The sequence below is a fragment of the Pomacea canaliculata genome, linkage group LG9 (genome assembly GCF_003073045.1).
Source record: "Pomacea canaliculata isolate SZHN2017 linkage group LG9, ASM307304v1, whole genome shotgun sequence".
Lineage (NCBI taxonomy): Eukaryota > Metazoa > Mollusca > Gastropoda > Architaenioglossa > Ampullariidae > Pomacea > Pomacea canaliculata.
In genome coordinates this window covers 5,609,955-5,635,453 of record NC_037598.1, presented here as the reverse complement: position 1 = coordinate 5,635,453, position 25,499 = coordinate 5,609,955, and the positions used below count along the sequence as shown (strand labels likewise).

Below are 25,499 nucleotides of genomic sequence, written 5' to 3'. Positions count from 1 at the left end.
AAATACGTTTACATCGTTGTTTGCAAACGTGGCATTGCCGTTAGTTCGAGTCACTAGCTATGGTGCACTTAATGATCAATTAACTTTCACCATTGAAACCGATCAGAACCTCAGGTGTAAACTGGTGTTATGTGGATCTCTCAGGTGATTGGCGTCAGGACCACAGACATACAGGTGTTGGGAGGACGCATCAATAGAAACATGATTGTAAAGGACTTTGAACAAAGCAGTACTCCAAGTCTTGCATAAAATCAATATTTATTGATTAATATACAATTAGCAAGACTAAACATGTATTATGTATATATTTCTCTCCTTATCAACATTTCCTCACTTAGAGATTTAATGTGAGTTTGTTCGCATACCTTTCACATTCGACACCTGAAAAGTGTCAGAATAAGGAAAACGCTTGGGAGTAAAAATATACAGTAACCACAGTACGTTTGAAAAAGAAATTTTTTTTTATTGCAGTCTCAGAAAGTACAAGTAACGAATATTCACGATTTTTTTCCCCCAGTTGTAAAAAGTGCCTCCCCCATTTTCTTCACATCAGTTTCATTATCCTTCATTCTTTAAAACTCTTACACTAAAAGGATTTGAGTTGGTTTTTCAATGAATCGGTCTTTACCGAGCCTAAAGGAAAGAATAAATGATGAAGACGCCATTTCAGAAAAAATAACACGCAGTTGTAAATAATATTTTTTTTTTCGTATTTCATAATATCGCTCTTTTATCCTTTAATTCCTGCTTTATATAATTAATACGGCATTTGGGTGGGTTACAATTATAAAATTTTATACAGTAGTCTGTTGCGGCAAAGGGAGCTCTCGCGTATTCGCTGCAGGTAGGCTAATGAACTTGGGTGGGGCGTTGTTCTGAAGGCAGTTCTTCACCAGACAAGGCGGTGAGAAGTTCCACATTACGACGACTGCTGGCGCTCATACAAGACAAGAAAGGGCGTTAATACTCCGGGCTTCGCGTGTCGTCGGTCTTAGCAACCCATTGTGCTGTGTCACCTGACATCAACAGCATCCTAAGAAAGAAACGCTTATTCACGTCACGTCAAACGCTCAAAAATGTTGTTTTTTTCCCCTAACATTGGTTATAGCTGTTCTGTATTGTTCCCCAGATTGGTCGCAAAAAGAGCGCCAGGGCTCATCACAAGATGATCAAAGTTTGATGACACAAAAATTTTCGTCGACCTTCTGTCTCATCGCCTTAAAAAAAAACCGGATCTTCCTTCCTGCTTCTGCGACAGAATCATCAAGACTATTTTTTTCTTCTCTGCTTGGACGAATGGAAAGGATTAAAAATAAATAAATAAAAATTCATTAATGGGAGGTGGCGCGTTGTGGAAAGAACTCTCGCGTCTAAGCAAGTGACAGCCTCGTGCGGACGACGCTCCTTATCGCGTGGTGGTGTTGAACTGCATGAAGTAGGCAGCGGTGGGAGGGTTGGTGTACACCTCTTTATCCAAGAATTCCTGGTGCGCGTGCTGCTCGTGCGACAGGCGGCGGTTCTCGTCTGCTTGCTGCTTCTCCAGTTCCCGTCGTTTGCGTTCTGTCGCTCGTTCCAGCAGCAGCGCTGCCCGGGCGTTGGCCACCCTCTGACGGTCCCACTCCTTGTTGCGGAGATCCTCCTCCTGGCGAAGGCGCTGTGTACACAACAAAACACATCTAAGACACTGCTAAGGTTTCAACAAACATGTGGAACATCTTTTTTTTTCTCGTTTAGATGACAGAAACGTTTTGAGTTAAAACGACAGCTGTGTTTTCCACGAAGACTTTTCTTTAGGGATGTAAACTGATTTTCCTATTCAATTGTCAGCTTTTAAGGGTTCCGGTCTCCATATGTTCTCCATTAAGTAAACATTTTCTCCTAATGTAACTGCCTGTACTGTTTATGTCCATATTATAAACCAAGTTTCACCGCCCCAAAAAATTGAAGAGATATTTAGAAAACCCACATACAGCTAAAACTGAAACAAGCGATTCCAAGAAGACACTTCTCGATGTTGATGCTACCACCATCATGAACAAGAACAACGACTATTGGAAACTGACCTCGTTTTCAAGGCGCTGGCGCTCCTGTGCTTTGCGGATGTCCTCCAGCTGACTTGGGGTCATGCCCTTCCACCGGTCGGGGATGACGCGATGGGGTCCCCACGCGCTGTGGGCCACCGATGGGTTCTCCGTCAGGATGTCGCCGTAGATGTGGTTGGCGATTTCTGTCATGTTGTCGTCCAGCTCCTGCTGCTTCTTTAACCGCTCTTTCTCCTTCCGCTCTCGGTCCTAATGAAAAGACGAGGCCGTAACATTAGATGCAGGAGGGGAGAAGGGAAGTAGATCCCGGAGGTAGACGGGGCCGGTAGCAAAAAACTGAGGCACGTTGTGCTCAAATTAACAAAGAGTCGGGAGTTCAACGGATAAACCTGAAATCCTATCTTAAGTACAGCCCGTTGCCATGGCGCCAAGGTAGCAATAACGCTACAGTATCTTAAATAATGTACAGAAAGGAGCGCCACAAATTGTGGGCTTCTTGTGTTTTTGTTTTTTACGTACAAAGGGGCGACTTTTAGGTTACCTGCCAAAGTCCGTTAGCTGCCTTTGACCAGGTGCACAATAAGCCGCTAGATGCTACCTGAATAAGACCTAATAGTTTGCTTGGAAGAGTCAAAAGCACTTTGCTGAGCGTTACACCTGGAGGCTAGCAGCGAACAGTGCAGCTAGGCTCTTGTTTGCTTCTGCTCAGCAACCTCCAAAAACATACATCAGGACTCCCATGGATAGGTGCGACTCCCGGTGATCATGCTAGTCTACAAACAATCTCTCCAAGCACAGATGGATGGATGGATGATGATGATGATGATGAAAGAAAAGGGAAGGGAGAACTAACCACGTGACTTCAACAGACCTGCGCTGCGTTGAAATCCTTGCGGGCTGCCTCGATGGCGCGGCGACACTCCTCCTCGGCCTTAGCCAGCTGACATGCTCGCTCATCCAGCTCGCGCATCTTGAGCTCGTACAGGCGGTTGGCCTTGTTCTGGTTCTGCTTTGCCTGCTCCTTCTCGATCATCTGCTCCATCAGCCACTGTCGCGCCTGCTCCTGCTGGTACTTCGTACGGGCCTACCAACAGTCCATGGGAAGGAGCTGTGTTCAGGCCGATTCAAAAATTGCTTGCTCGTTTGCGGACATTACTTATTCAAATGGAAGGAAAGAAAGAAAGGAAAGAAAGAAAAGGAAAGAAAGAAAGAACAAAGAATAAATATACACGACGCGCAAAATGTGACACATAAAAACCTAGATGAAATAAAATCACGTCTACATGTAAATGATTTCGCCTGTCAAGATTATGGGGTTAGAATAGAGGACTATTTTTAAATCACTATTCTGAGTTCAATTAAAGATACTATTTTCTAAACTCATAGTGAAACAACCCCTGTCCCGGTCCAAACAGCATCTCAACCCCAAACTAAAGGAAATAGTTCTAATACCTTTGTGGAGTCTATGAGTAACTTCTTCTCGCCTACCTTCCAGCTCAATGCTTTTTAAATTCTACCTCCTTTAAAATTTTATAGTTTTCAACAAGGCTAATTTTCAAATTTGAACACAATCTCTTTTCAACGCTGCCCCAATAACTTTTAGACTTCTTTTGTATTCGATCATAAACCAAACAAAGCGCGCCAAACGGACTCCACGAATTTCCAAAGATTTTCAAAGCACTCATAAGGGAAGACTAACCCTTCTACAAATTAAGTTAGTTTAGGCTACCACCATTGTTTACGACTCTCCATCTCGCACTTCCCCTAAATACCTTGTTGTTGAGATCTTCGCCGTCGAACTTCTGCAGAGAGGAAGTACCACACCGAGGGTCATCGTCATGCACTCGCGCTGGTTTGTCCTTCTTCAGCGCATCCGGGTCATACAAGTCCCACTCCCGCCGACAGGACGGCTGCTGGTGGAGGGCGCGGAACTCGTTCTCAGCACGGTTCAAGGCCCGGATGTCCTCCGCCTGGCGCCGCTCCAGCATCTGTGCGATGAGGTCATTGCGGACAGCGTCGGCAGCTGAAGAAATAATAGAATCCTGAATATAGTGGCGATTCTCATTCACCTTCACTAACATTCACTTAAACACGCGTCCATAACAAAAGTGTATACTAAGTGTTAAAAAAAATAAAGGTAGTCCCTGACTGCTGCAGCTACATTTTTCCAATCGTCAGTTTTTAGTTAATGCGATCTTTTACCTTTTCACTTGATATTTAAAGTCATTCACCTTCGCATTTAGACAGCAAACAAAAGGCAGTCCTGAAACCTTTCGGTTGTTAGAAACCACGTTTACTTTGGGATGGTTTATTGTTCATCTCCTCTCTCTCTCTCCCTCTCTCTCTCCCCCTCTCTCTCACACTATCTTTCATTCTTCCCCAGACTTCTACGAGATCAGGTACAAATTCAGAAGCTGCGTCAACTGAGGAAGGTTCCCTGCTTATGGCTATGATGCATAACGAAAATTATGCAAAAGTATGTACGCATTATAATCCTAAATAAAAATAGTACATCAGAAAGATTGTTTCCATAAAATCAGTTTAAAAACGGAGAAGAGGCAGGTTTATACCCGATGCTGCTTGCAGAACTCAGACAACACCTCAACAGACTGGAATTAGACAAGAAGTCTCGCACAGCGCGGCCTTAGATTCGTGATGAAGGGGTTGTGAAACCACAAAATACTACAAATATCTTTACAGGTGTACACAGGTGTAAAATATATGGCTAGGACAAACGTTCAAGAATATGAAGACAGAACATTAAAGCAAAGAGCGCTGTTTCATAAAAGGGTCAGTGGAGCGTTTTCGAGGTCTAAGGGAAAGAACTCAGAATTGGTAGGTTTATTACTTCCCCTACACACTGACGGCCACTCTTTTCCTTAGCTGCGAGAGAGAGAGAGAAATGAAAGGGATACAGAGGGGAAAAAACTGTTTTTGCTATGACTGGTAGCGCTATAAACTTTTCCTCAAATGAGAAATGGGGGTTGTTTTGCGAAGGTTATTAGATATGTCTAACCCAAACTTCCTAACATCACCCACTTTGGTAATCCTAAACCAACTTACAAATTTTTATGGTATTAATAACATGTCATGGCTTGTGACCTTTCTGAAAAAATCTTGAATTTTTTTTTACTTCCTTTTTTTTAAATCTCTGTGTAATGCTCATGCATTCTGTCAAAGCATTTGGATTGTGTGTATGTGTGTGATAAATAAAAAAACTTAGTAAAACATTTGAAGTGCAGCTGCTCTCTTAAAAGACAAAAGTAAAGGGAGTTAAAAGAGAATATCCCAGTGATCTTATGGGACTGTTAACTCATATGGTTTACCATGTCTAGAACATGGCATGTGGAATGCAAAAGCCTAATGTGCTCTCCTTCTCCTTACCTTCCTATATAAATCAAGCATCCTCTTATAATAAGCACTTTCTAGGTTGGCAAGGGAAGTTAAATAGCCCCAGGCTCAAGCAGATGACCTTTTCCAGACTTCTACACAGTTTAGTGTACTATTGATTAAATGACATTTCAGAGCCTCTTCTTGAGTGGTACCAAGGTGTAACTATTTTTCAGAGATAAACAAGAGAACAGGCACTTCAGGATTGTCCAGTGACTGTCAATTGTCTGGGATTTCATACAGAATTGAAAATGGCTAAGCCTGACCCTGCAAACAGAGTGGGAAAGGATCCCGTAGCACAATCAATTCGTTGATCAACAGTATCTTAGCAGCTGACAAATGGTCTAAATGTATAGGCACAAATATATATATAGACAGATAAAACAAAAACAATTTAAAATCAGCTCAAGGAGGTAAACAGTTTTAAGTATATTGAAGCTACCCTTTTCAAAGGCAGCAGCTGCATGGCAGACATTTTCATCAGGATCATAACAACAACAGCAGAAATAGACAGGCTGAACAACTACAGCACCTAGTTTATCACCAAGTAAAGGTTATACAAGAAGGTACTCATCCTGTTGTACAGATGTGCAACACAGACTCTGTTTGCTTAGATAGAAAGGAGAATACAGGCATCCAAGACCGTGTGACCTGGCTTGACACCATCTAAAACCATTCCTCAGGATGCCTTGGAGAGTGGGGAGGTGGGTCAATGCCACGGCAGACAAAGCAAGACCTGGCTGGTAAACATGCAGGATCTGCTCACCATTCTTCAAGAAATATTTCAAGGGCAAGATTTGTCAGCTGCTGTCTATCCAGCTGTGATCCCCTGATGATCAGCATTCACCAGCATAGCTGCTCAACTATTGGTATCAGTCAAGGGATGTATATGTATATAGCAAGGTCTAATTATTTTTAAAATAATCTAAGAAATTGCAGTTAAAAAGCAGAATTAAATGATGAAATATAGTGATGAACATTAATCACTTGATACATGCATATTTGTAACTTACCAAAAGCTTCATGGCGTTTTTGCTCAAACTCCTCTTGCTGCTTTTTGTCAAACATCTGCTGGTCTATTGCCTGTCTGTCGACCTGGAAGAATTGTGTGTATTTATAAAGGGACAGATTTGTATATGTTTAATGGTCAGGTATAATTTGTGTAAAATATATTAAAATGCATACCTGTTGGTTTGTGCATGTAGAGGGAGTACGTGTAGTTTGTCTGTAAAAACGTCTGTGTGTATTTGTTTCCATGTGTGTGCATGCATTATTTAGATAGTGTTTTTTGGGGGATGTACATTTTTTTTAAATCTTGAACGCGTTAGTCGCTCGAATACGCAGTCTGTATGTGAACATCTAAATTTTTGTAAGAGACATGTATACATATGATAAAATTTACACTAAAGTAACGTTCTAGCCCAGAAATGAAAAGAAAAACATGAACAGATGAAATCGCCATTCCCATTCCTGGACATACCCCAATAATCCTTGTTTTGGCGTTAAATATCCTACTTTTCCTCTCCTCTTCCATCTGGCGACGACGTTCGATAGCCGCCGCCTCCTTGTAGTCTACGGGTAGGTCGAGCTTATACATTTTTGTCTATTTTTAATTTTCTTGATCTTCTCTAACAACTAACATCACCACAGCAGCTTGGTCCTTCCTTTGCCTCTGCGTTGCCGTCGTCAAGTTTTGCCTGTCGTCAAGCATTCAATCCTAATTATTGATTGGTCTAAATAAACATTAAAGATTTTGTAATGAACTGTATTCAGTTAAATTTAAAATATAATCTGAAAAATATTGCGATGTAACAAGTATAAATTCTTGTAAAATTAAGTTTCGACAAATCGAGTCCCCTGTCACGTTTTCCCCGGCATGAATGTTCTCGCGTGAGAATACGAGATATCAACACTGACATTATCGCGGTAAAATGTTTTGCTGGTATGATTAAAGTTTTGTGCTAAGTAGGGAAGATAACCTTTTACCATTGAGCAAAAAGACCGGAAATTGTAGGAAATCGTGTCTGGAAATATATGCATTATGCCTGGATATCTCAAATACATCGAGGTTGAAAATTTCAAATCTTACCGAGGACGCCAAACCATCGGCCCTTTTAAGCGTTTCACAGCAATCATCGGACCAAATGGATCTGGTATGCGTTTTAAATCTCGTTCTTAAATGTATTGATGCTCTGAGCGAAATTTTGTTTTGTTAACATAACTTTTATATCTTGGAACTGCACTTGTGTTTGACTTGCAAGTGAGGTTGATCTCTAAAGAATCACTATCTTCTAGTGTGGTTACTAAGCCAACATTTGAAGATGATTTTTTAAAAAATCCAATTTAACGTAATTTTGTATATAGTATATCCGTCTAAAAGTGAGAAAATAGTGTCATTCAATTTATTTTATATAAAATTCGTTTGTTCAGGCAAATCCAATTTGATGGACGCAATCAGTTTTGTATTGGGAGAGAAGACCTCAAATCTTCGTTCAAAGAGACTGCCGGTAACTTTGTTTTATTCACTTTCTGCAGTCGCCACTCCTCTGTATGTGTTATTTCTAATATTACATGTCTTTATATAGAGTTTTACATTAACCCTATTCTGCATCAGTAACTATCTTTAGGGAGGGTCTTCGTAACTAGATGGTTATAAAGTATACATAAAGATGCCACCTACTCAGCAATGCATCCCATTTGAAAGCCCTCAAAAAACGCTATATACATGTGTTCTATTCCAATCTACTTTTAATCTCCAGATTTAACTCATCTACATGATGACACATAGACTTGTTGCTGAAATATTGACGAGCATTTATCAGTTATTTTTTCAAACGCTCTCACTCATGTGTGGGTGTGGGTGTTTTCAGAATTGGGTGTGTAGATTACAGGTGATTGCATATATTTCTTATTTTTATATCACCTCTGCTATTATTACAGGTTTTTATGTTAATATAAATATTATCTTAAAGTGTGCCATGACTTCCATCACACAAGTGGAATATACTTTAATCATAATTCAGGTATGCTATAAATTAACAACATGCAGCATCATATTTCCAAATGTAATGTTTTATTTTTTAATGTTTTAATTAGGTAACTCTAACTTGTAGCAACCAGAAGCTTATATTTCTGACTTCCTTTAGCCTGATGATGAAAACCAGGTATGAGGTCCTATTCATTAGCTGAAATGCAATATGTTTCTGCAAACATGCAATAGGTGCAAATTTTGAGCAGTCTTTGGTTATGAGACCAATTCAATTAACAAGACTGGTATATTAATGTTCAAATTGTAGAAGAAACCATTAAACAAATAGCATGGATTAACTTCATAAAAACAACAAGAACAAATATCACCATGCTGACACCCATACTATATGATTTGTGCTCTTTATTTCACATAAGAATGTTATTTTGATATGTGGCATGTTACAAAAGATGTGTGGAGACAAGTGTTTTTTGTTGTTTTTTTTTTTGTTGGGGTGAGGGGAATGCCAGTTATGCTTAAAATTTTTCATTGTATATAAAGTAATGTAAGCTACAACTGATTCCTGACTGGGCCATGTTATTTTTAAATAGTATTTTTGTGCCTTTTTGAAACTTTTGTTATCATACCTTGTTTCCCAGAATTTTTCTGTTCACAGAGTATATGTGACAGTAAAGAAAATCTGACTGCAGCTTATCACTTTCTTTCTACTAGAATTCTTAACATCCTACATCCTCTAGCTGCAGGATATGATGGTTCTACCTAAGATGAAGCCTTGGCAGTATAGTTCTAGAGATGGTATTGACAAAAATGGTGCCGGGTGGGGGTGGAATTAAAGCAGATTGCTTATGTACCCTTTAACAGACCATCTCACACAGAATGACACATTGATTTCAAATTATTTACGATGGATTTTTAAATACCACAAAGTTCCCACTGGGAAAAGTTTTTCTAATTGTTCATGGGCATCAGATAGTTGTGAGATGCATCTAGTATTTCCTAAACATCCATGACATCATCTCACAAATTGGAAAAAAGCTGTGCATTGATATTTCCTAAAAAAGAAATCAGTGACATAAAAATAGCATAAATAAATACAGGCCCTTTCATGAAAGAGTAACCTCTGATTTCTGGCAGTTACCCATTATTGCTTCATATAACAGTATTTAAAAACAGCATTTACCTAGGCATCAGAAGTGGTAACAACAACAAAATCAGCAAAACCTTTTGTATACAATTTATGTACATATGTTTAAAGTCTTAATGTATAAAACAAATGAAAATGTGGGAAAGTAGCAGTATTTACTGACAATATTTATATATTATGCAGCTGCAAATGGCAAAACATTTAATAAATATAAAAATTATAATTCTTATATTGTTCTAATGATCAACTGTGTCCTGCTCTGTAACATTGTTTTGAGAAATATTGTCATTGTTTGATTTAGGGCACAGCAGGTTCACACTGGTAAGGTTGTAAATGATGTGCATATACTTAAAACAAATGAGTATGTTTGTTGTCGGTGATTTTTACAGTATCATTATCTGGGTGCAGCACTGTCATAGTATTTTTGTTTACAGGATCTTATTCATGGAGCCCCAGTCGGCAAACCAGCTGCAAATTCTGCATCAGTGACTGCTGTATATGCTGAAACAGACAGTGATCATGAAGTCCACTTCACTCGATCTATCATTGGCAATGCTTCAGAACACCGAGTTAATGGAAAGGTAATAATGTGTGCAGACACACCTACATTTAACTTTAAATTTCTTGGGAAAGGAAATTGTAGCACCTGTTTGATTTGGGAGGTTTAGGAAAATTTAAGAAGTCTCAAATTTCTTTAGAAGGCACTTACTGTATATGTGACAGTTTAAGAAAATGACAACAGTAACAATAATAGCTTTCCTGTTGATTTCTGATGTTCAGCTGTCTAATCCTTTTCTGGGATTAATAGAGAGTATTGTCCTGTGTTGTGGTCCAACATTTCTTTGATAGTCAGTTGATGTTATCACAAAGCTAAGCATTTTCTATCATTGTTTACCTTTAGATATTTTCTGTAGTCCCCTAAATGAACAGAAATAAGCATTAATCTTTGTTTTCTCTGACTTGTAAATACGAACAGGTGGTATCCATCAGCCAGTATGCTGCAGAGCTTGAGAAGATTGGAGTCTTAGTCAAGTCCAAAAACTTCCTTGTCTTCCAGGGTACTGTTGAGAGCATTGCTATGAAAAATGCAAAGGAAAGAACAGCCATGTTTGAGGAAATTAGCAGGTATTAGCTCCCATATCAAGGAAAATGTACTGCATAATTCTGACTTCTATTGCATTGATATGCAGCGACCAAAGGTTGTGTGAAAACTGTAGTTGTAGTCCACACTCTGTGAAAACTGTAGTTGTGGTTCACACTCTGTTAAGATTGTTGATAAAGCTTACAGTTACATTTGATGTTGTTACTTTATGATGTATGATTATTTAAGACTTAAATTAGCTTTTGTTCTTATATGAAAAGTTGGACTTATTATATCTGATCCAGGCTTTCTTTGAATTATTTACCTTTAGCTAAAAAAGCCTTTTGTGCCTGGAAATTTAATCATGTTTTAGAAAGAGAAATATGCTGTTTTGCAGCAAAAATGTAAAAAAATTGTGTAAGTTGCACCCAGAGGTATTCTTTGAGCATAAAATTGTTTGATGTTCGCAATCTTTATAAAGATTCAGTATCGAGTTCATTTTTGCTTTCCCCACTTTGTAAATATCTTTGGTGGAATTCAAGCAAGCCGATTCAGCGTTTTCTTCCCTTCCTGTGTTTGATATAGGAATTCAGGTTTATTATACATGTCTATCACTTCTAAACTTTAAACTATCTTTAAAATTATTGTCTCGTTTTGGACTAAGCATTAAATACAGCAAATGTGAACTTCCAATGTCTAAAAAAATTAACATATATATGTTCAACATAAGTATTCCAAAAGACATTAGTAATATTGTGAATGAAACATTTTCTTATTATTGTCACTAAGGTCAGGGGAACTTAAGGAAGAGTATGAAGGGGCACGAACTGAAATGTTAAAGGCTGAGGAGGACACTCAGTTTAATTACCATAAGAAGAAAGGTATTGCTGCGCAGAAAAAAGAGGCAAAGCTGGAAAAAGAAGAAGCAGAAAAATACCAGCGGTTAAATATAGAGCTGGTAAGCTCCTTAAGTTTTTGTAGTCTGCACAATGCAAATTGTATTTATAAGTATAAATAATGGTATTCTATAGAAAAATGTGAATTTTGTCAGGTAAAATGGGAAATCTGGAATAAGTATTACTGGATGTACAAAAACAACAATTATTAGCAATAAAGTGTTTAAATTTCTTTCCTGAAAAGAAAACAACATTTTGTCACTTTAAGTGATTACTTTTAAAAATTATTTATGGTGTGTGCATGCAGGATTCTGTTAGTAATTAATGCTTTTAAGCTCATTTGTCTTTTGATATCTTCATTTAGGCTGAGAGTCAGCTGCATTTACAACTGTTTAAACTGTACCACAATGAACGTGAGATTGATGAAATCGTAGAGGAGCTAAACAAGAAAAATAACCTGCTTGATAAGGAGACTAAAAAGCGAGACCGCATTGAAGAAGAGATCAAAGAAAAGAAACGAGAGCAGGGAAAGATCAGCCGCGAGTACACAAAGATTGACCAGCAGATAAAAGAGTCGGTAAGTAAATATTATTACCATGCATGGAAGGGGGAGATGTACATTGCCTGTAGAAATATTATATGTTGTAGGATAAAAGGGATGGTTTTTTTCATGCAATTGCATAATTCTTTATCTTTAACTGCTTTTAGCAAATTTTATCATAAATATGTTTACCCTTGGGCAACAGGAAGTGGAACTAAACAAAAAGAGACCTCTGTACATTAAAGCTAAAGAGAAGACAACCCACATGCAAAGAAAGGTGGAAAATTCAAGGTGAGTAACAATACAAACTACCTGTATCAGTTTATGTGTGTACTACTTGTATTATATTTAATATTATGCATTGCTGAGTGATACAAGAGTAACAAATGCCTATTATTTTCAGGGTTTTGAAAGTTTAGCAATAATTTTGTACTACTTTTGACATGAGCTTCATGTCTATTGAAAACAGTATATTTAAGATTCGTTGTTCTTGCTTAAACTGACATTTCTTCTGTAATGCCGTCTTTGCTGAAATCCTGCGTTTTTTATTTGTATTTATATGCACAGTCATGTTTCAAGACACAAGCACATGGATCATCTAAGTTTAGTCAAACTAAAGGTATTTTTTGCAGGCGATCTTTAAAGCAAGGAAGAAAGAAGCATGAAAACCACGAGCAGATTGTAAGTGTAGATGTTGAACACTTTTCCAATACATATAATTTAAAAACTGAAGAATATTCTTTCTTTTGCTTAAGGATACGTTTGAAAATTAGTAATGCATTCCTTGGGACATCATTTCCTTGATGACTTCTTTGGGGTTTTTTTTATTATTTCTTTTCATTGAAAGATTGTTGGTCATTTTACTTTGAGAAATGAGTCTATTTTGATATTTGAGGTTATGGTATAAACAGTGAGGGTGTGTCTTTAGATCAAAGAGATGGAGAGAGAGCTGGAAGAAGTGGAGCATCTACGACAGGAATTTGAGGAGCGCATGGAGGAAGAATCACAATCACAGGGCCGATCTCTACAGCTGGAGGAGAGTCAGGTAACATTCTCTCTCATAGTCCTATGCAGTTTTAACTTTATGCTGTTTGCTGTCAGTCTCTTTATTTATTTTATCATGCCAGGGGCCTTCTATTTAGATTAAACATGTTTTGTATGGCCTTCTGTAGGTACAACAGTACAACAGACTGAAGGAAGAGGCAGGCCGTCGTGCAGCTAAATACTTGCAGGAACTAGAGTCTATCAACCGGGAACAAAAATCTGATCAAGATCGATATGACAATGAAGTTAGGAAAAAGAACGAGCTGATGGCCAAGATCAAACAGAAGGAGCATGAGATGGAAGAAAATAAAAAGCGTGTGGAAAAGCTACAGGAGTACATCAAGTAGGTGGTTATTGTGGATACTTCTACTTATTGAAGCATATTTCTGCTTATTTATAACATCATAAGAAGTAGAGAAGATTAATCACTTATAAATCATAAGAATTATAATGTTTTATTGTAAAGATTGAAAAAATGGGAGCAATTCTGTTGGGTTTGTTTTGTTGTTGTTTTTTTTAACCCATATCAGGTGTGTTAAAGCTAAAGTTTGCATTGTATGCTTTAGGTCCAGTACATTGGCCCTGCAGGAACAAAAGGAAGGTGAAAAGGAATTGGGTAGCGAGGTTGGGGCTGCGAGTGGTCGGCTAGAAGAGATTGATGCCGAGTTGACCAGTATTCAGGAACAGCTGGGAGAGGCCAAGGTGAACATTTTGGGCATTTGATTGCCTTTCTGTTCCTTACTCTTGCACGGCTATTTGAAGAGAACTAGCCTCATAAGCCAGTAAAACCAAAATTATTCTTTCATGAAGGATACTTTGTGCATGATACTGATAGAGAGTGTGACAAGATGGAGATTTGTATATCTTGTCTTTTGGTATCAGAGAGTTATCTGCTGGTAAGATAAGCAGATGGTTTTATGCTGGAACATATTTAAGTAAAATGATCTATCATAAGTTTCAATAACAAAGTTAATGCTGTTTATTGTTAATGATTTGTTTAGGTCATCTCAAAGTTTGTTATATGAGCTATTCCTAAACATGGGTATGCCCGATGGTCCTGGAAATCCATCAAAATGTTTCTCTTTTGTTTTGCAGGTTGATAAACATGAGTCTGCTCGTGCTATGAAGAAAGCAGAACTTTTGGAAAATCTCAAACGTCTTTTCCCAGGAGTGGTGTGTGCAGTTTATCTTTGTTTTCAAATTCTTTTTGAATGAATGTGTATTGAACATGTTTTTTGTTTCCATGCTCCATATTATCTGCAGCATGTTTGAAAGGTTCCAGTAACCTGTGTCATTTCATGTGTGTCATCCAGCATGGCAGACTTATTGACTTGTGCGAGCCCAGCCACAAGCGGTATCAGGTGGCCATTACCAAGGTACTGGGTAAATACATGGATGCCATTGTGTGTGACTCAGAAAAAACTGCTAAGGATTGCATCCAATACATGAAGGAGCAGCGCATAGAGCCTGAGACCTTTTTGCCCCTTGATTACCTTGATGTTCGAAGTGTAAATGAAAAGCTCAGGTACTTTTTTTTTAGCCTGATTTATTGTGCGTATAGATTTTAGCGGTGTGTGTGAGTGTAAGGGAGAGAGCAAATGAGTGAGAGTGAACGACTGATAGAGCTTGCTCACTTTCTACATTTGAAAAAAAGTTATTAGCCATGGGATACAACTGTATGTCTGATTAAACATATAATGTTTGTTTGTGAGCATATGATTGGTTTTCTACCCAGCAAATATTTATAATTGTTTCTGTTACCAGAGATATTCGTGAGCCCAAAAATGTGAAGCTGGTTATCGATGTCATCCGATATGATCCCCCAGTCATCAAAAAGGCACTTCTGTTTGCCTGCGGCAATGCCCTGGTTTGTGAAACTGTGGAAGATGCTCGAAGAGTAGCATTTGGTGGACCAGAGAGGCACAAGGTAGGTTGGCCATATGGATGTCTAAATGTTCTTAACTAATCTGAGGTAACATATCAAAAGTCTAATTTACAGTGTGGCAATGCTCACAAAACAACAATTTGGTTGAGAATGCACATTGTTCTCATTGAGGTAATTTTCATCAGTTTTTTTAAACTGTACTCAGCATGCAGTAAAAATAAGTTGTGTGTTTCTTTTATGAAATGACTATTGCCTGCCTATCTGACATTGAAAACTGCTGGGCTTCAGTACTGGCAAGCAGTTTTTATCGTTTACACAACTAGAAGGAAGCATTCCCAAGAATATTATCTAAAAATTGTACAACATTGCAAGAATGTCCTACCTATGAATTTTAACATAAATTTGTTGAGCTTTTGGTTGAGTATGTTGTCCATGCTTGATGAAAGAAGAAAGGATAACTTTCAAGACTGGCCTGTTGCTTAATCTGGCCAGGGCCTTGACCTACCTTTAAGCTAGAGTAGCATGAACTTTTGTTAGGATTTTAAAAGGTAATGGTGAAAGTTATTTTCCCGTTGAGCCTAAGGACAGATCTCTGAGCACCTTGTGCTTTAAGCTTTGCCACTTTGTCTGAGATGATGGTTCTACATACCCTATTACACCCAATACTTTTTGATGGATGTCATCTGCTGTACTGGCTGTAGAAAATCTTGATAATACAAGCCTAGCTACCCTTCAAATGGTGGGACCCATTGCAATTTAGAACCCATTTTGAGGCCTTTATTTACATTGCTCAGATATGCTTTGCTGATCTCCTACCTTCATGTCAGACATGGAAGGGGTTCTCAGAACATTTCTAACTTGATCAAAGCTGCGATCAAAAATGCATGCTTAAATCTTTCACCACAAACCTCATGCTTATGTCATGTGCAGATGATTGCACACATTTTGTGCTCACATCTACTATCATACCTTATCAGTATTGCTTTATTTGATAGCTTGTCCTCTGATGGCTGGCAGTCTGATTAAGCCTTTAACAGGTTTTATTTTAGAGACCTGCATACTGCTTCTTTGGCTCCAGTTTGCTGCAACATGATAAGCAAGAGGCTTGTTTGGCTTCCCTCCTAATATCTGTTCTCCAATGGTCATATCTTGTGGTGATGTCAAAATAGAAATAGAATTTTTACTCTAGATTTTTCGAGACTTTAAGATGACATGCCCTTTCAACCTCCTAGTTTTTATTTGTTGGTTCAAAATTTTTGCTGCCTGGGGGTAGTTTCTGACTTGACCACCAGAGCTTCTCAAACATTAGCCACGTGCTAGCTCGTTGTCCAGGAGTCAGATTTTGATAATTAATATCATTATTTCCTATTCACATGTTATCAAATAAGTCTCAAAGAAAGTAAAAACACTAAACACTTTATGTGGTTTTTTTTAGTACTTTCTTCCTGGCATGACATTTTTAATTATTTTTTATTTAATTTGAAATAAACATGAGTTCTCTTTTTCAGAAGACTTATTTCTTTTCTTTTCTTTTTTTTTTAAATCCAGTCAGTAGCTTTGGATGGCACTCTTTTCCAAAAGTCTGGTGTAATTTCAGGTGGTGCCAGGTATGTGCATTAAGCAGTGCTTACAGTTATTTACTCATTTCTTCATCGTGTCATTTACATTGCAACACCCATAGGAGTGATGATCCTTATCTATTCCTCTGTTGCACACATCTGTCATGTCTTAAAAGTTTTGATTGCTAATGTGACTAGTCTATGTAATTTTTTTTTAAAGTTATCTATATGCATCATTCTCAGACACAATAAGTTTCCTATTTTTATTAATTTTTTTTATTACTTGTTTTAAATATGTTAATCTTTGTAACTGTTCAGTGATCTGAGAGCTAAGGCTAGACGGTGGGATGAAAAAATGTTAAACCAGTTGAAGGCCCGGAAAGAAAAACTAATGGAGGAGCGTAAGGAGGTGATAAAGAAGCAGCGCAAGGAGAGTGAATTGAATACAGTGCGATCTCAGATCAAAGGATTGGAGACTCGTCTCAAATACTCGCAGAATGACCTGGAAACAACTGTGAGTTTAATCCATTGGTTCTTGGACTTGGACCTTCATGTTGTTACCTATATATATATATGCATGAATTTCACGTGGCTTTTTTAAAAATAAATCATGAATACATTACCTAAACATGAAAAGAAGACAAATCAAAATTTTAAATAAAGTAAGCAGAAACAGTTTTCCCTCAATCCCTTATAAATCATCATTTTCTTGTAAATCCAAAGGTATATTCAGTGTCATTTCACAACACAGTATCAGATTCAAAATCACCATGCTTATGTCTGAAGGGATGTAACTTCATTCAAAAATAGTTTACCTAGTAAAATAATGCTACTAGCACCCTTTTTCCTTCCTTTCCCCATCCAGTTTAACTCCTCCTTCCTCTTATTCCTTTTGCGCCCCCAGGGGAGCATAGGTCCACAATTACACCACGCAAGTTTGTGTTGCAGTTTCTATAGCAGGGTTTTTTAATTTAACAGGGTGGGGTTGCTAATCCCACCCCCATCCCTCTTCCTTCATCCATGCTTGGGACCGGCAGGTTACCCTGAGGAGGGAAGTGTTTCAGGCTGAGTTTAACTCCTACTCCCCCCACCCAAAAAGAAAACTTTTAAAAACCAAGTTCTGTTTGTACAAAATTTTTTGTTAAGAACAGTTCTGAATGTTGGACATGTGGGTTAATTTTTTTCAGAAGAAACATCTTAATCAAAACCAGAAAGACCTGAACATGTACATGGAAATGCTGCAGGCCTTTGATGTGAGTTTGTATTTTTCTTATCTGGATACTCCGATGATGATGTGTGTGTGTGGATGTTTGGGAATGGGAGGAGGGGGTGCATCCTTAATGGAGGAAAGAGCTTTTTTTGAGTGCATACCTTTTCTAGCAACTTTCTGAGTGCGAAAAACATTTGTTGGGGAGTTCTGCCTGTTAACGAAGTCAAAATTGTTAATGAAATCGTAATTTGTGAAGCCCCGCATGGAGGAGCTTGACCAAAAGATGTCTCAGCGAGGTGATGAGCTGCGTCATTTGAAAGACAAGATGAATCGTGTGGAGGATGAAGTGTTTGCTGAATTCTGCATGATGATCGGTGTCCCAAATATCAGGTGAGTGTGCTTGAATGACTTTTAGAGAAGTTCTTTTGTTGGTTTTTTTTTCTTTTCTTTTAAAGCCATATGATCTGATCATACTCTTTTATGAAGATTTTTTAATATTATTGATAATTGCATAAAAATTATTAATCTCTAGATCTAATAGGTAAAACAAACAATATTAATATCTAGTAATTATATGAGTGTTGTGTAATTTAATCCATTTCCTGCTGGTTGATCAAAATGCTAAATTAATTAGGTTTTATAATTCTAAGTGTTATATATATATACACTCTTGCCATTTGATCGACATTTTACAGTTATGCCTGGATGACTTTTGATACTGCATACAATAAAAATGATTAGTGGTCCTGTTTTTTGACTTGCAGGATTCAAGTACTTTATTTATGCTTATACTTAAAGAATGCATGATCAGGTGATGTATTTGACCATGGGGTATTTGTCTCTAGTTAAAATTAAGGCTTTATGATCCAAGACAAGTTCCAGTTGATATAATGCAATTAAGGTGGTGAAATCCTAGTGATGAACAATAGACTAATGAAGCCTTGTTAATCTTGTACATAGGCATTATGAGGAGCGTGAGTTGAGAGCACAACAAGATCGTGCTAAGAAGAGACTTGACTTTGAGAACCAGAAATTCAAACTTCAGAACCAGATAGAGTGTGAGCGGTCCAGCGACACATGGGGTGCGTATTTTAGCAGACTTTTTGATTAAGAGGTATAGATCTGATGATTGGGTCCATTATGACACCAGTGGTCATTTGCTGATGATATCAAACCTGTTATATATAAATAATTACTGTTGGTGATTTGTCTATAATTTATTTTTCAGTGATGCCTTATTCGTTATTGTTCATGTGCAGAGACTGTTCTAAAGTGGGAGAAGACAGTGCAGAACGATGAAAAAGAACTAGAGCGAGTGAAAGCAGAAGAGAACAGACATATGAGTGTAAGTGTTCGCTGTGATATGGCATTTTACTTAGTACCTGCTAAGATTACCCCTCAAAGATTAGTTTTCGTACCAGCATGCCATTTCAGTTTCATATGTCCCCCTTTGTATGCTTGTGAGTGGTGTATGTTAAATTGATTGAGCCATTGGCCAAATGTCAAGTAGTGCTGAGGTAGTAGGTGCAGCACTGGTTAAAATCTTATGTGGAAGCTTGATTAACCAGTGCAAAGTTGGCAGGTCTAATACACTTAGTGGCTTAATGATCACCATAGATTAAAATGTAATGTATGTATAAGGAAAAAGATGGTAGTAAGAACTTGCTGTGGGCAAATGTTTCACAATTTTTAAACCTTATTGAAATAGGTAGCTCATGTTAGAGACAGTAGTCCATGTGCAAGTCATAAGACTAAATTTCTGTGGTGAAGGAATTCACTTCAACAGTTCCTGAATGGCCAATTTTAGGGATCATGCAAAAGCTAAGCGTTGTGTGATTTCTCTTGATATGGAACAAATGATTGACTCCAAAATGATCCAGAAAAAGCTAAATGCTGTGTGATATCTGTTGACATGAACAGGTGATTGACTCCGAAATGCAGACACAAGAGAGGTTGAAACAGCAGCGGCTGACCCTCAAGTCCCAGATAGATGATATGGAAGTTGAGATCGGTGAGATTCGAAAGCGTCTTTCAGCACAACAGAAGGAGATAGCAGCCATGCAGAAAGGCATCACATCATGCGAAACCAAACTGGAGCAGAAACGAGCTGACAGGCACAGCCTACTCAAGAGCTGCAAAGTATGGCTCAGGGTTGTTTTTTTTTTAATTAAGATGATGTGTGTTGGTAGATAGGGTATTGAAAAAATAGTGGGTAGGTAGCTGTATGTCCATGTAAGAGGTGTGTGGGAGTGTGTCTATAAGATAGTGTATGACAATTATTGGTAATAATTATGGTTTATTAATATATTTGCTCCATAAATTGGAAATTAGCATGATACATGCTTACTGGATATGGTTTTCTTTTGATGGTATTACTGATTGCACAAAGAAAACAAGTGTCAGTATTTTCCACTGTGTAGATGGAAGGGATCAAGCTGCCTATGCGACAAGGCACCATGGATGACATCAGCAGAGAGGTGGAAACCTCCAGTGCTGTAGACGGCTCTCAAGAAACCCCAACTGACAGCACAAGTACTCAGGGAACTCGGGCCATGTATGAGCGGGAGGCACAAATCCTCATCGACTATAGTCTGCTCTTAGATGACTACAAAGAGGTGAAGAAGCTAAGCTTTTTCTGAAGCATTGAAAAAAAAATTGAAAAGTGAATATGCGTGTTCGCCATTCTGAATGAGCCAGAAATCACCAAATGGATATGAATTAATTTCTTTTGCTAATTTGACTATTGCTGTTTGTACTAGTACTTGGTCTTTTTGATTGTACCAACGATGCCATTAAGGCCGATGTATTTTAATCAGCTGTGGCTTGCAGATAAAAAGTTTGAAGGCATGTTTGCCATGGCTGTGTTAAAGTGCAGAATGACAAATGGACATAGAATGTTGCACAGATGCATGCTTATCAAGGTGAGATCAAAGAATAATGACTGAAGGAGTTAACCAATAGAAGTGGGTGTTGGTTGGTGGGTAGGGTATGAAGAATTAGGGTGGTGGCTACATTAGAGATTGTTTCCATGTCTCATATGCATGCATATGTACACCAAACAGTGTTTTTCTCCTGTTATCTAATCAGTACAAAACAATTTTTTTCCTTTTAGCTAGAGGAACCACAAGATGTTAAAAAGTCTCAGGAACAGCTGTCAAAGGTGGTTTCCGACAAACAGGCACAACTCCAGCGCATACAGGCTCCTAATCTGCGTGCAATGGAAAAGTGGGTTCTTTGTTTTTATAGCATGATGTTTACCATCACACTTTTTACCATAATTATTAAAGAAAGAAATTTTGCACAGACTGGAATTAAATTATAAATAGCTTGTTTTGATCAGTCACCTTCCTATCATAATTTTAATGACTTGGGAGCCACCTTTACAATACCATGAATCAGCATATGTACAGAATGAACTTGAAGAATAAAATATGAAAGATTGACAACTTTGTTTTCAGGCTAGATGGAGTGAAAGAGCGGTTTCAAGAAACATCAGAAGAATTTGAAAATGCCCGGCGAAGAGCAAAGAAGGCAAAACAAGTGTTTGAGAAAATCCGAAAGGAACGCTATGATCGCTTCATGCACTGCTTTGATCATGTTGCAACTCGTATTGATGACATTTACAAAGTGAGACCGATTTTTACCGAACTTTGTGAAAGCCCTCTTTTGCTATTATCCTGGATGGCATAGTTTTTTGTTGTTTTTTTTTTAAATTGTATGAGATACACTTGATGATTGTAGACAAAACTAGGAATTTTTTCCTTAAATACATGTTAAGTTAGCAAGCAGATAAAACATTTTGATTGTGCAATACATGGACAGCTATCATATCTGATAAACTATGTTGGGTGGTCCTTGGAGCAGTGGAAGATAAACATTTAATGTGATGTGGCCTTTATTCTCTGCTTGTCATAAAACTTTTTTTGATTCATTTGTTTGTTCATTCATTAGAAGAAATCATTAATTTGCAGTTAGTCCAAGCTAACTATCTTTGGGGTGTTTACAGTCTCTTGCCAGAAACCAGAGTGCACAGGCTTTCCTGGGCCCAGAGAACCCAGAAGAACCGTACCTGGATGGTGTCAACTACAACTGTGTGGCTCCAGGCAAGCGATTCCGACCAATGGATAACTTGTCTGGTGGAGAGAAAACTGTGGCAGCCCTGGCCTTGCTCTTTGCGATTCACAGGTATGAGGTCTGACATGAAGACTGAGGATGTGTTGGGGAAGGAGGCCTAGTTGATCTCAGTATGGATAAATTTATGCAATTAAGCTCTATTAAGATATTCACATCTGCATGTATAAACTGTATAAAAAAGAGTTAAGAAACCTTGAATGTCAGGTAAACAACTAATTTTATTATTATTGTTGTTATTCTAGCTACCAGCCAGCTCCTTTCTTTGTTTTGGATGAGATTGATGCTGCATTAGATAACACCAACATCGGAAAGGTAAATACTATTAATGCTATCAATTTAAGTTTTCCGAACAACATATTTAAACATGGCATGCATTGGTCCCTGCTGGGAAGCGGAGGAGAATTTATAAATCTTCCGTGTGTGGAGGCAAGCTGATTACGCTGAGCTGACAGGCCACTGAGCAGGTTCTAATGCCTTTGTTGTCTTTGTTGTTTGCCATATTTGATTGAGATTTTAGTCATGCCTGTTCTTGCCATCATGGACCATGTCATACTGTCGTGCTTGAATCTCCTTAAAGTTGTCATTTTACATTTAAATTCGGCTCTAGGTTGCAGCTTATATCAGAGAGCAAGCCGAGAGTCAGTTTCAATGCATTGTGATCTCTCTCAAAGAAGAGTTCTACAACAGAGCTGATGCACTTATTGGCATTTATCCAGAGGTCAGTAATGGGATTAAGCTTTCTTTCATTGTATCGAAGAGATTTTGCATGTCCCCAGTATCAGGCTGTTACAAAGGTCACCTGTCATCTTTCCAAATAACACATAGAAAGATGGCAAAAATAAGCCAGTATCATATTTTTTCACAAATTGCTTTATAGTTGGGGACAACTCTAAAATTGAGATTTGTAGTAAATTTTGAACATTAACAAGCATTTCATAATTACCATTTGTAAACTTGTCTGTCTGTCTGTGATGCACATTTACATTATACAAAACATTCACCACATGGAAACAGGGGTACATTCACATGCATTCACCTAGCATGAAATGTGGGTGTGAAACTAAGGTGACTCAAATTCTGTTTGCTCTGTGCAGCAAGGAGACTGTGTAATCAGCCAGAGTCTGACATTGGATCTCACAGAATATCCTGACCCACATGCAGATGAAGACAGAGATGAGCACAGCTATATGCGATAGACTTTATCACCGATACCACCATCACCCTACCCCACCCCAATTTTTTAATTTTTTTTTTTTGCGGAATGCACTTGGAGAATGTATTGTTCAGAGGCTCTTCATAGTTCAGAGAGTGCTGTCAGTCATTTTTCTGTAGGTGCATGCATTGTAAGCATGTGACTGCCATGTTTTGCATTTTGAATTTCAGAAGATATAAATTGTGATTATTAATGTAAAAGTGAAATCTGCCCAGTTCATTTTGTACATTTTTAAGGGTATATTTCATTTTTTTAAAATCATTTTAGTACTTTCATGTTGTTTTACCCTTTTCCCCTTGGTTTGGAGGGATTATCTTTATTTTTTTTAAATGGTGGCTGACCAAAGTAACAAATATGAGTCCTTGTTTTCCTCAGAAACAGTATGTGGTTGCTATACATTTGCGTTAGATCAGAATTGAAAAATTCAACGGTCATTGAATCCATCATATTTTTGTGAAGATTTGGCTTATTTTAGAACATATTGAAAGTATCAGTTATTTTTGTCTGAATTACCCCAAAGAACAAGTTGTTTTTAAATTTTGGCAAGAAAGAGAGAGAGAGTGTGTGTGTATGTGCATATGCGAGTGTTAAACACATACGTATATAAGAATATTTTAACAAGGAAAGGCAGCTTTTAATATCGTTCAATCTGCCACTTGCATGTAATACAATATGACTATGATGTCTTGAAATTGATGCTGTCTTAGACCTTGCATAGTACCCATGTAAACAATGCTGTTGTTTGCTGATCTAGTTATTCATGAGGTAATCATTAAATATATGTGTGAATGTTTCATGTTAAATATCACAATTTCTGTTGTTATTGCTGTCATTATGCCACTGTTAGGGTTGTCTGTCATTGATGTCGCATCACCTATGTTCATGTCATGTTGATAGTCACCTCCCTCACAGATTTTCTATTGGATTGCGGACTGTGATCCAGAAAGGTCCAAGGTTGGCTTCATGTAAGAAGTATATCCTCCTTTCTTTTCTTTGTGTGTGGTTTGTTTGCTTTGTTTTTGCCATTTCCATTGCTGTTGCAGCTACAGTTTCCTGTGTGGATTGAATTCTACTTGTGAATGCACACATTGATTCTTTTGCAATAAAAGTTTTTCTTTTGTATTTACCTTCAAAATTTTTTATATATAACAAGCAAAGTATCTTTCAAAACCTACCTTTTACCAATTGCCTAGTAAAATTATAAACATATGTGACCTCACTTGTGTCTGTGTGTAATCATGTGTGACGTAATCACCTTTTGTACTCATGTGCTGTTTGATCATGGGCAGCAGAACAGTGTCTCTTTGTAGTTTATACAAAAGTCTTGGCAGTTTGCCCCCTTTTCATCCTCTTCTAGGGAATTGTTTAATGCAAATTTTAAAAAGTGTATTCTGTAGTCTCCCTTTGTTTTACCACATCCTCTGCTGCAATCTCCACAACAAATGTCCTCTTCGGATGAAAAGAAATAGTTGTTAAACACTGCCCTTTGTTTTAATCTCATTGTAAGTAAATGGCAGTTGTTTGCAGACAGGCACCTATACTTGTCTTCCTGCATACCTTTTACTTTAAAAACAAACCCAGGCTATAGTGTGTCCACCATGTCCGTACCTGATTATATTTCCTCCTGGTTGCATCATGTTGGTATCACCTGCAAGACAGTTTGAAAGGGGGCTTCATTGTGGAGCATTTAATATTTTTAAGTTGGGTGCATAAACGTGTTTTATTTTGTAAACATGCAATAATGTTTTGTTTCATTTTCCCTGTCTCATCTTTGTGAAGAAATGATTCCCCATTAAGATGTATTAACTTCATCACATGTTCTTGGATAGAAACTAACACAAAAATTAATAGACTTGTTTTTAAAAGGTGACAACAATTTTTCCTACATACTCTTTTCTAAGAACTAGGTTTTACTCTTGCAATAATTCATGAAAGTAAGGCTGTCATGTCTGATACAAATTGCTTTCTGTTTACATATGGTTGTTTTATACTTTTTTTTTTTTTTCATTGTTCATATCTGCACCTGGTCAGCGAGTTTATTGTGAGCATGGTTTTGTGAGATATCTATCACAATAAATAACTGTTAATGTTTCTTCTGACTGCGTGCAGAATGATGTGAGAAAATAATGGTATGTGTGTCTACGAGAGATCTGTAATGTTGATATGAAGGATAGCCTTTACGTCTAGAAAAGTGCGTGTGTATATTGAAGGTGATTGAACATCGTGGTTTTACTTCGGCTGTTTTTGATAAGATTTCAGAGACAGATGATTATTTTGATTAACTGTGACCAGTAGTATCAGAAGCTCAAAACGCTTTCCACTGTAAAACCTGGCTGGACAAGGAAGAGGAGAACTTGTATATCTTCCCCAT

General features: G+C 37.8%; 2 protein-coding genes across 2 annotated transcripts; one reads left to right on the top strand and one right to left on the bottom strand.

Moving 5' to 3' along the window:
* Window positions 1-241: 241 nt before the first annotated feature.
* LOC112571738 (RIB43A-like with coiled-coils protein 2) lies at window positions 242-7,137 on the bottom strand. Its single transcript, XM_025250983.1, has 6 exons — window positions 6,913-7,137; window positions 6,446-6,527; window positions 3,815-4,065; window positions 2,914-3,126; window positions 2,064-2,291; window positions 242-1,654 (listed from the first exon to the last, which is right to left on the bottom strand). The coding sequence occupies exons 1-6, from the start codon at window positions 7,027-7,029 to the stop codon at window positions 1,406-1,408; spliced, it is 1,140 nt and encodes a 379-aa protein (XP_025106768.1). The 5' UTR covers window positions 7,030-7,137; the 3' UTR covers window positions 242-1,405.
* Window positions 7,138-7,312: 175 nt separating this feature from the next.
* Window positions 7,313-25,220, top strand: LOC112571737 (structural maintenance of chromosomes protein 1A-like). Its single transcript, XM_025250981.1, has 28 exons — window positions 7,313-7,585; window positions 7,863-7,939; window positions 10,000-10,146; window positions 10,542-10,690; window positions 11,436-11,604; window positions 11,907-12,119; window positions 12,289-12,374; window positions 12,716-12,764; window positions 13,012-13,128; window positions 13,256-13,470; window positions 13,694-13,829; window positions 14,223-14,300; window positions 14,441-14,652; window positions 14,892-15,054; window positions 16,561-16,619; window positions 16,890-17,085; window positions 17,759-17,824; window positions 18,038-18,171; window positions 18,742-18,863; window positions 19,041-19,126; window positions 19,702-19,920; window positions 20,202-20,396; window positions 20,894-21,006; window positions 21,240-21,408; window positions 21,788-21,966; window positions 22,158-22,227; window positions 22,523-22,633; window positions 23,010-25,220. Exons 1-28 carry the CDS (start codon window positions 7,474-7,476, stop codon window positions 23,109-23,111), a joined length of 3,744 nt encoding a protein of 1,247 aa, XP_025106766.1. The 5' UTR covers window positions 7,313-7,473; the 3' UTR covers window positions 23,112-25,220.
* Window positions 25,221-25,499: the final 279 nt, after the last annotated feature.

Bases quoted from the DNA above. Each gene is read 5' to 3' on its own strand.
- LOC112571738 (XM_025250983.1), bottom strand. From the start codon at position 7,029: ATGTATAAGCTCGACCTACCCGTAGACTACAAGGAGGCGGCGGCTATC. The intron at 6,528-6,912 runs GTATGTCCAGGA...CAATTCTTCCAG, and splicing joins CCAAAACAAGGATTATTGGG to GTCGACAGACAGGCAATAGA. The intron at 1,655-2,063 runs GTCAGTTTCCAA...TTGTGTACACAG, and splicing joins GCCAGCGCCTTGAAAACGAG to CGCCTTCGCCAGGAGGAGGA.
- LOC112571737 (XM_025250981.1), top strand. From the start codon at position 7,474: ATGCCTGGATATCTCAAATACATCGAGGTTGAAAATTTCAAATCTTAC. The intron at 17,825-18,037 runs GTGAGTTTGTAT...TAATTTGTGAAG, and splicing joins AAATGCTGCAGGCCTTTGAT to CCCCGCATGGAGGAGCTTGA. The intron at 18,172-18,741 runs GTGAGTGTGCTT...TCTTGTACATAG, and splicing joins ATCGGTGTCCCAAATATCAG to GCATTATGAGGAGCGTGAGT.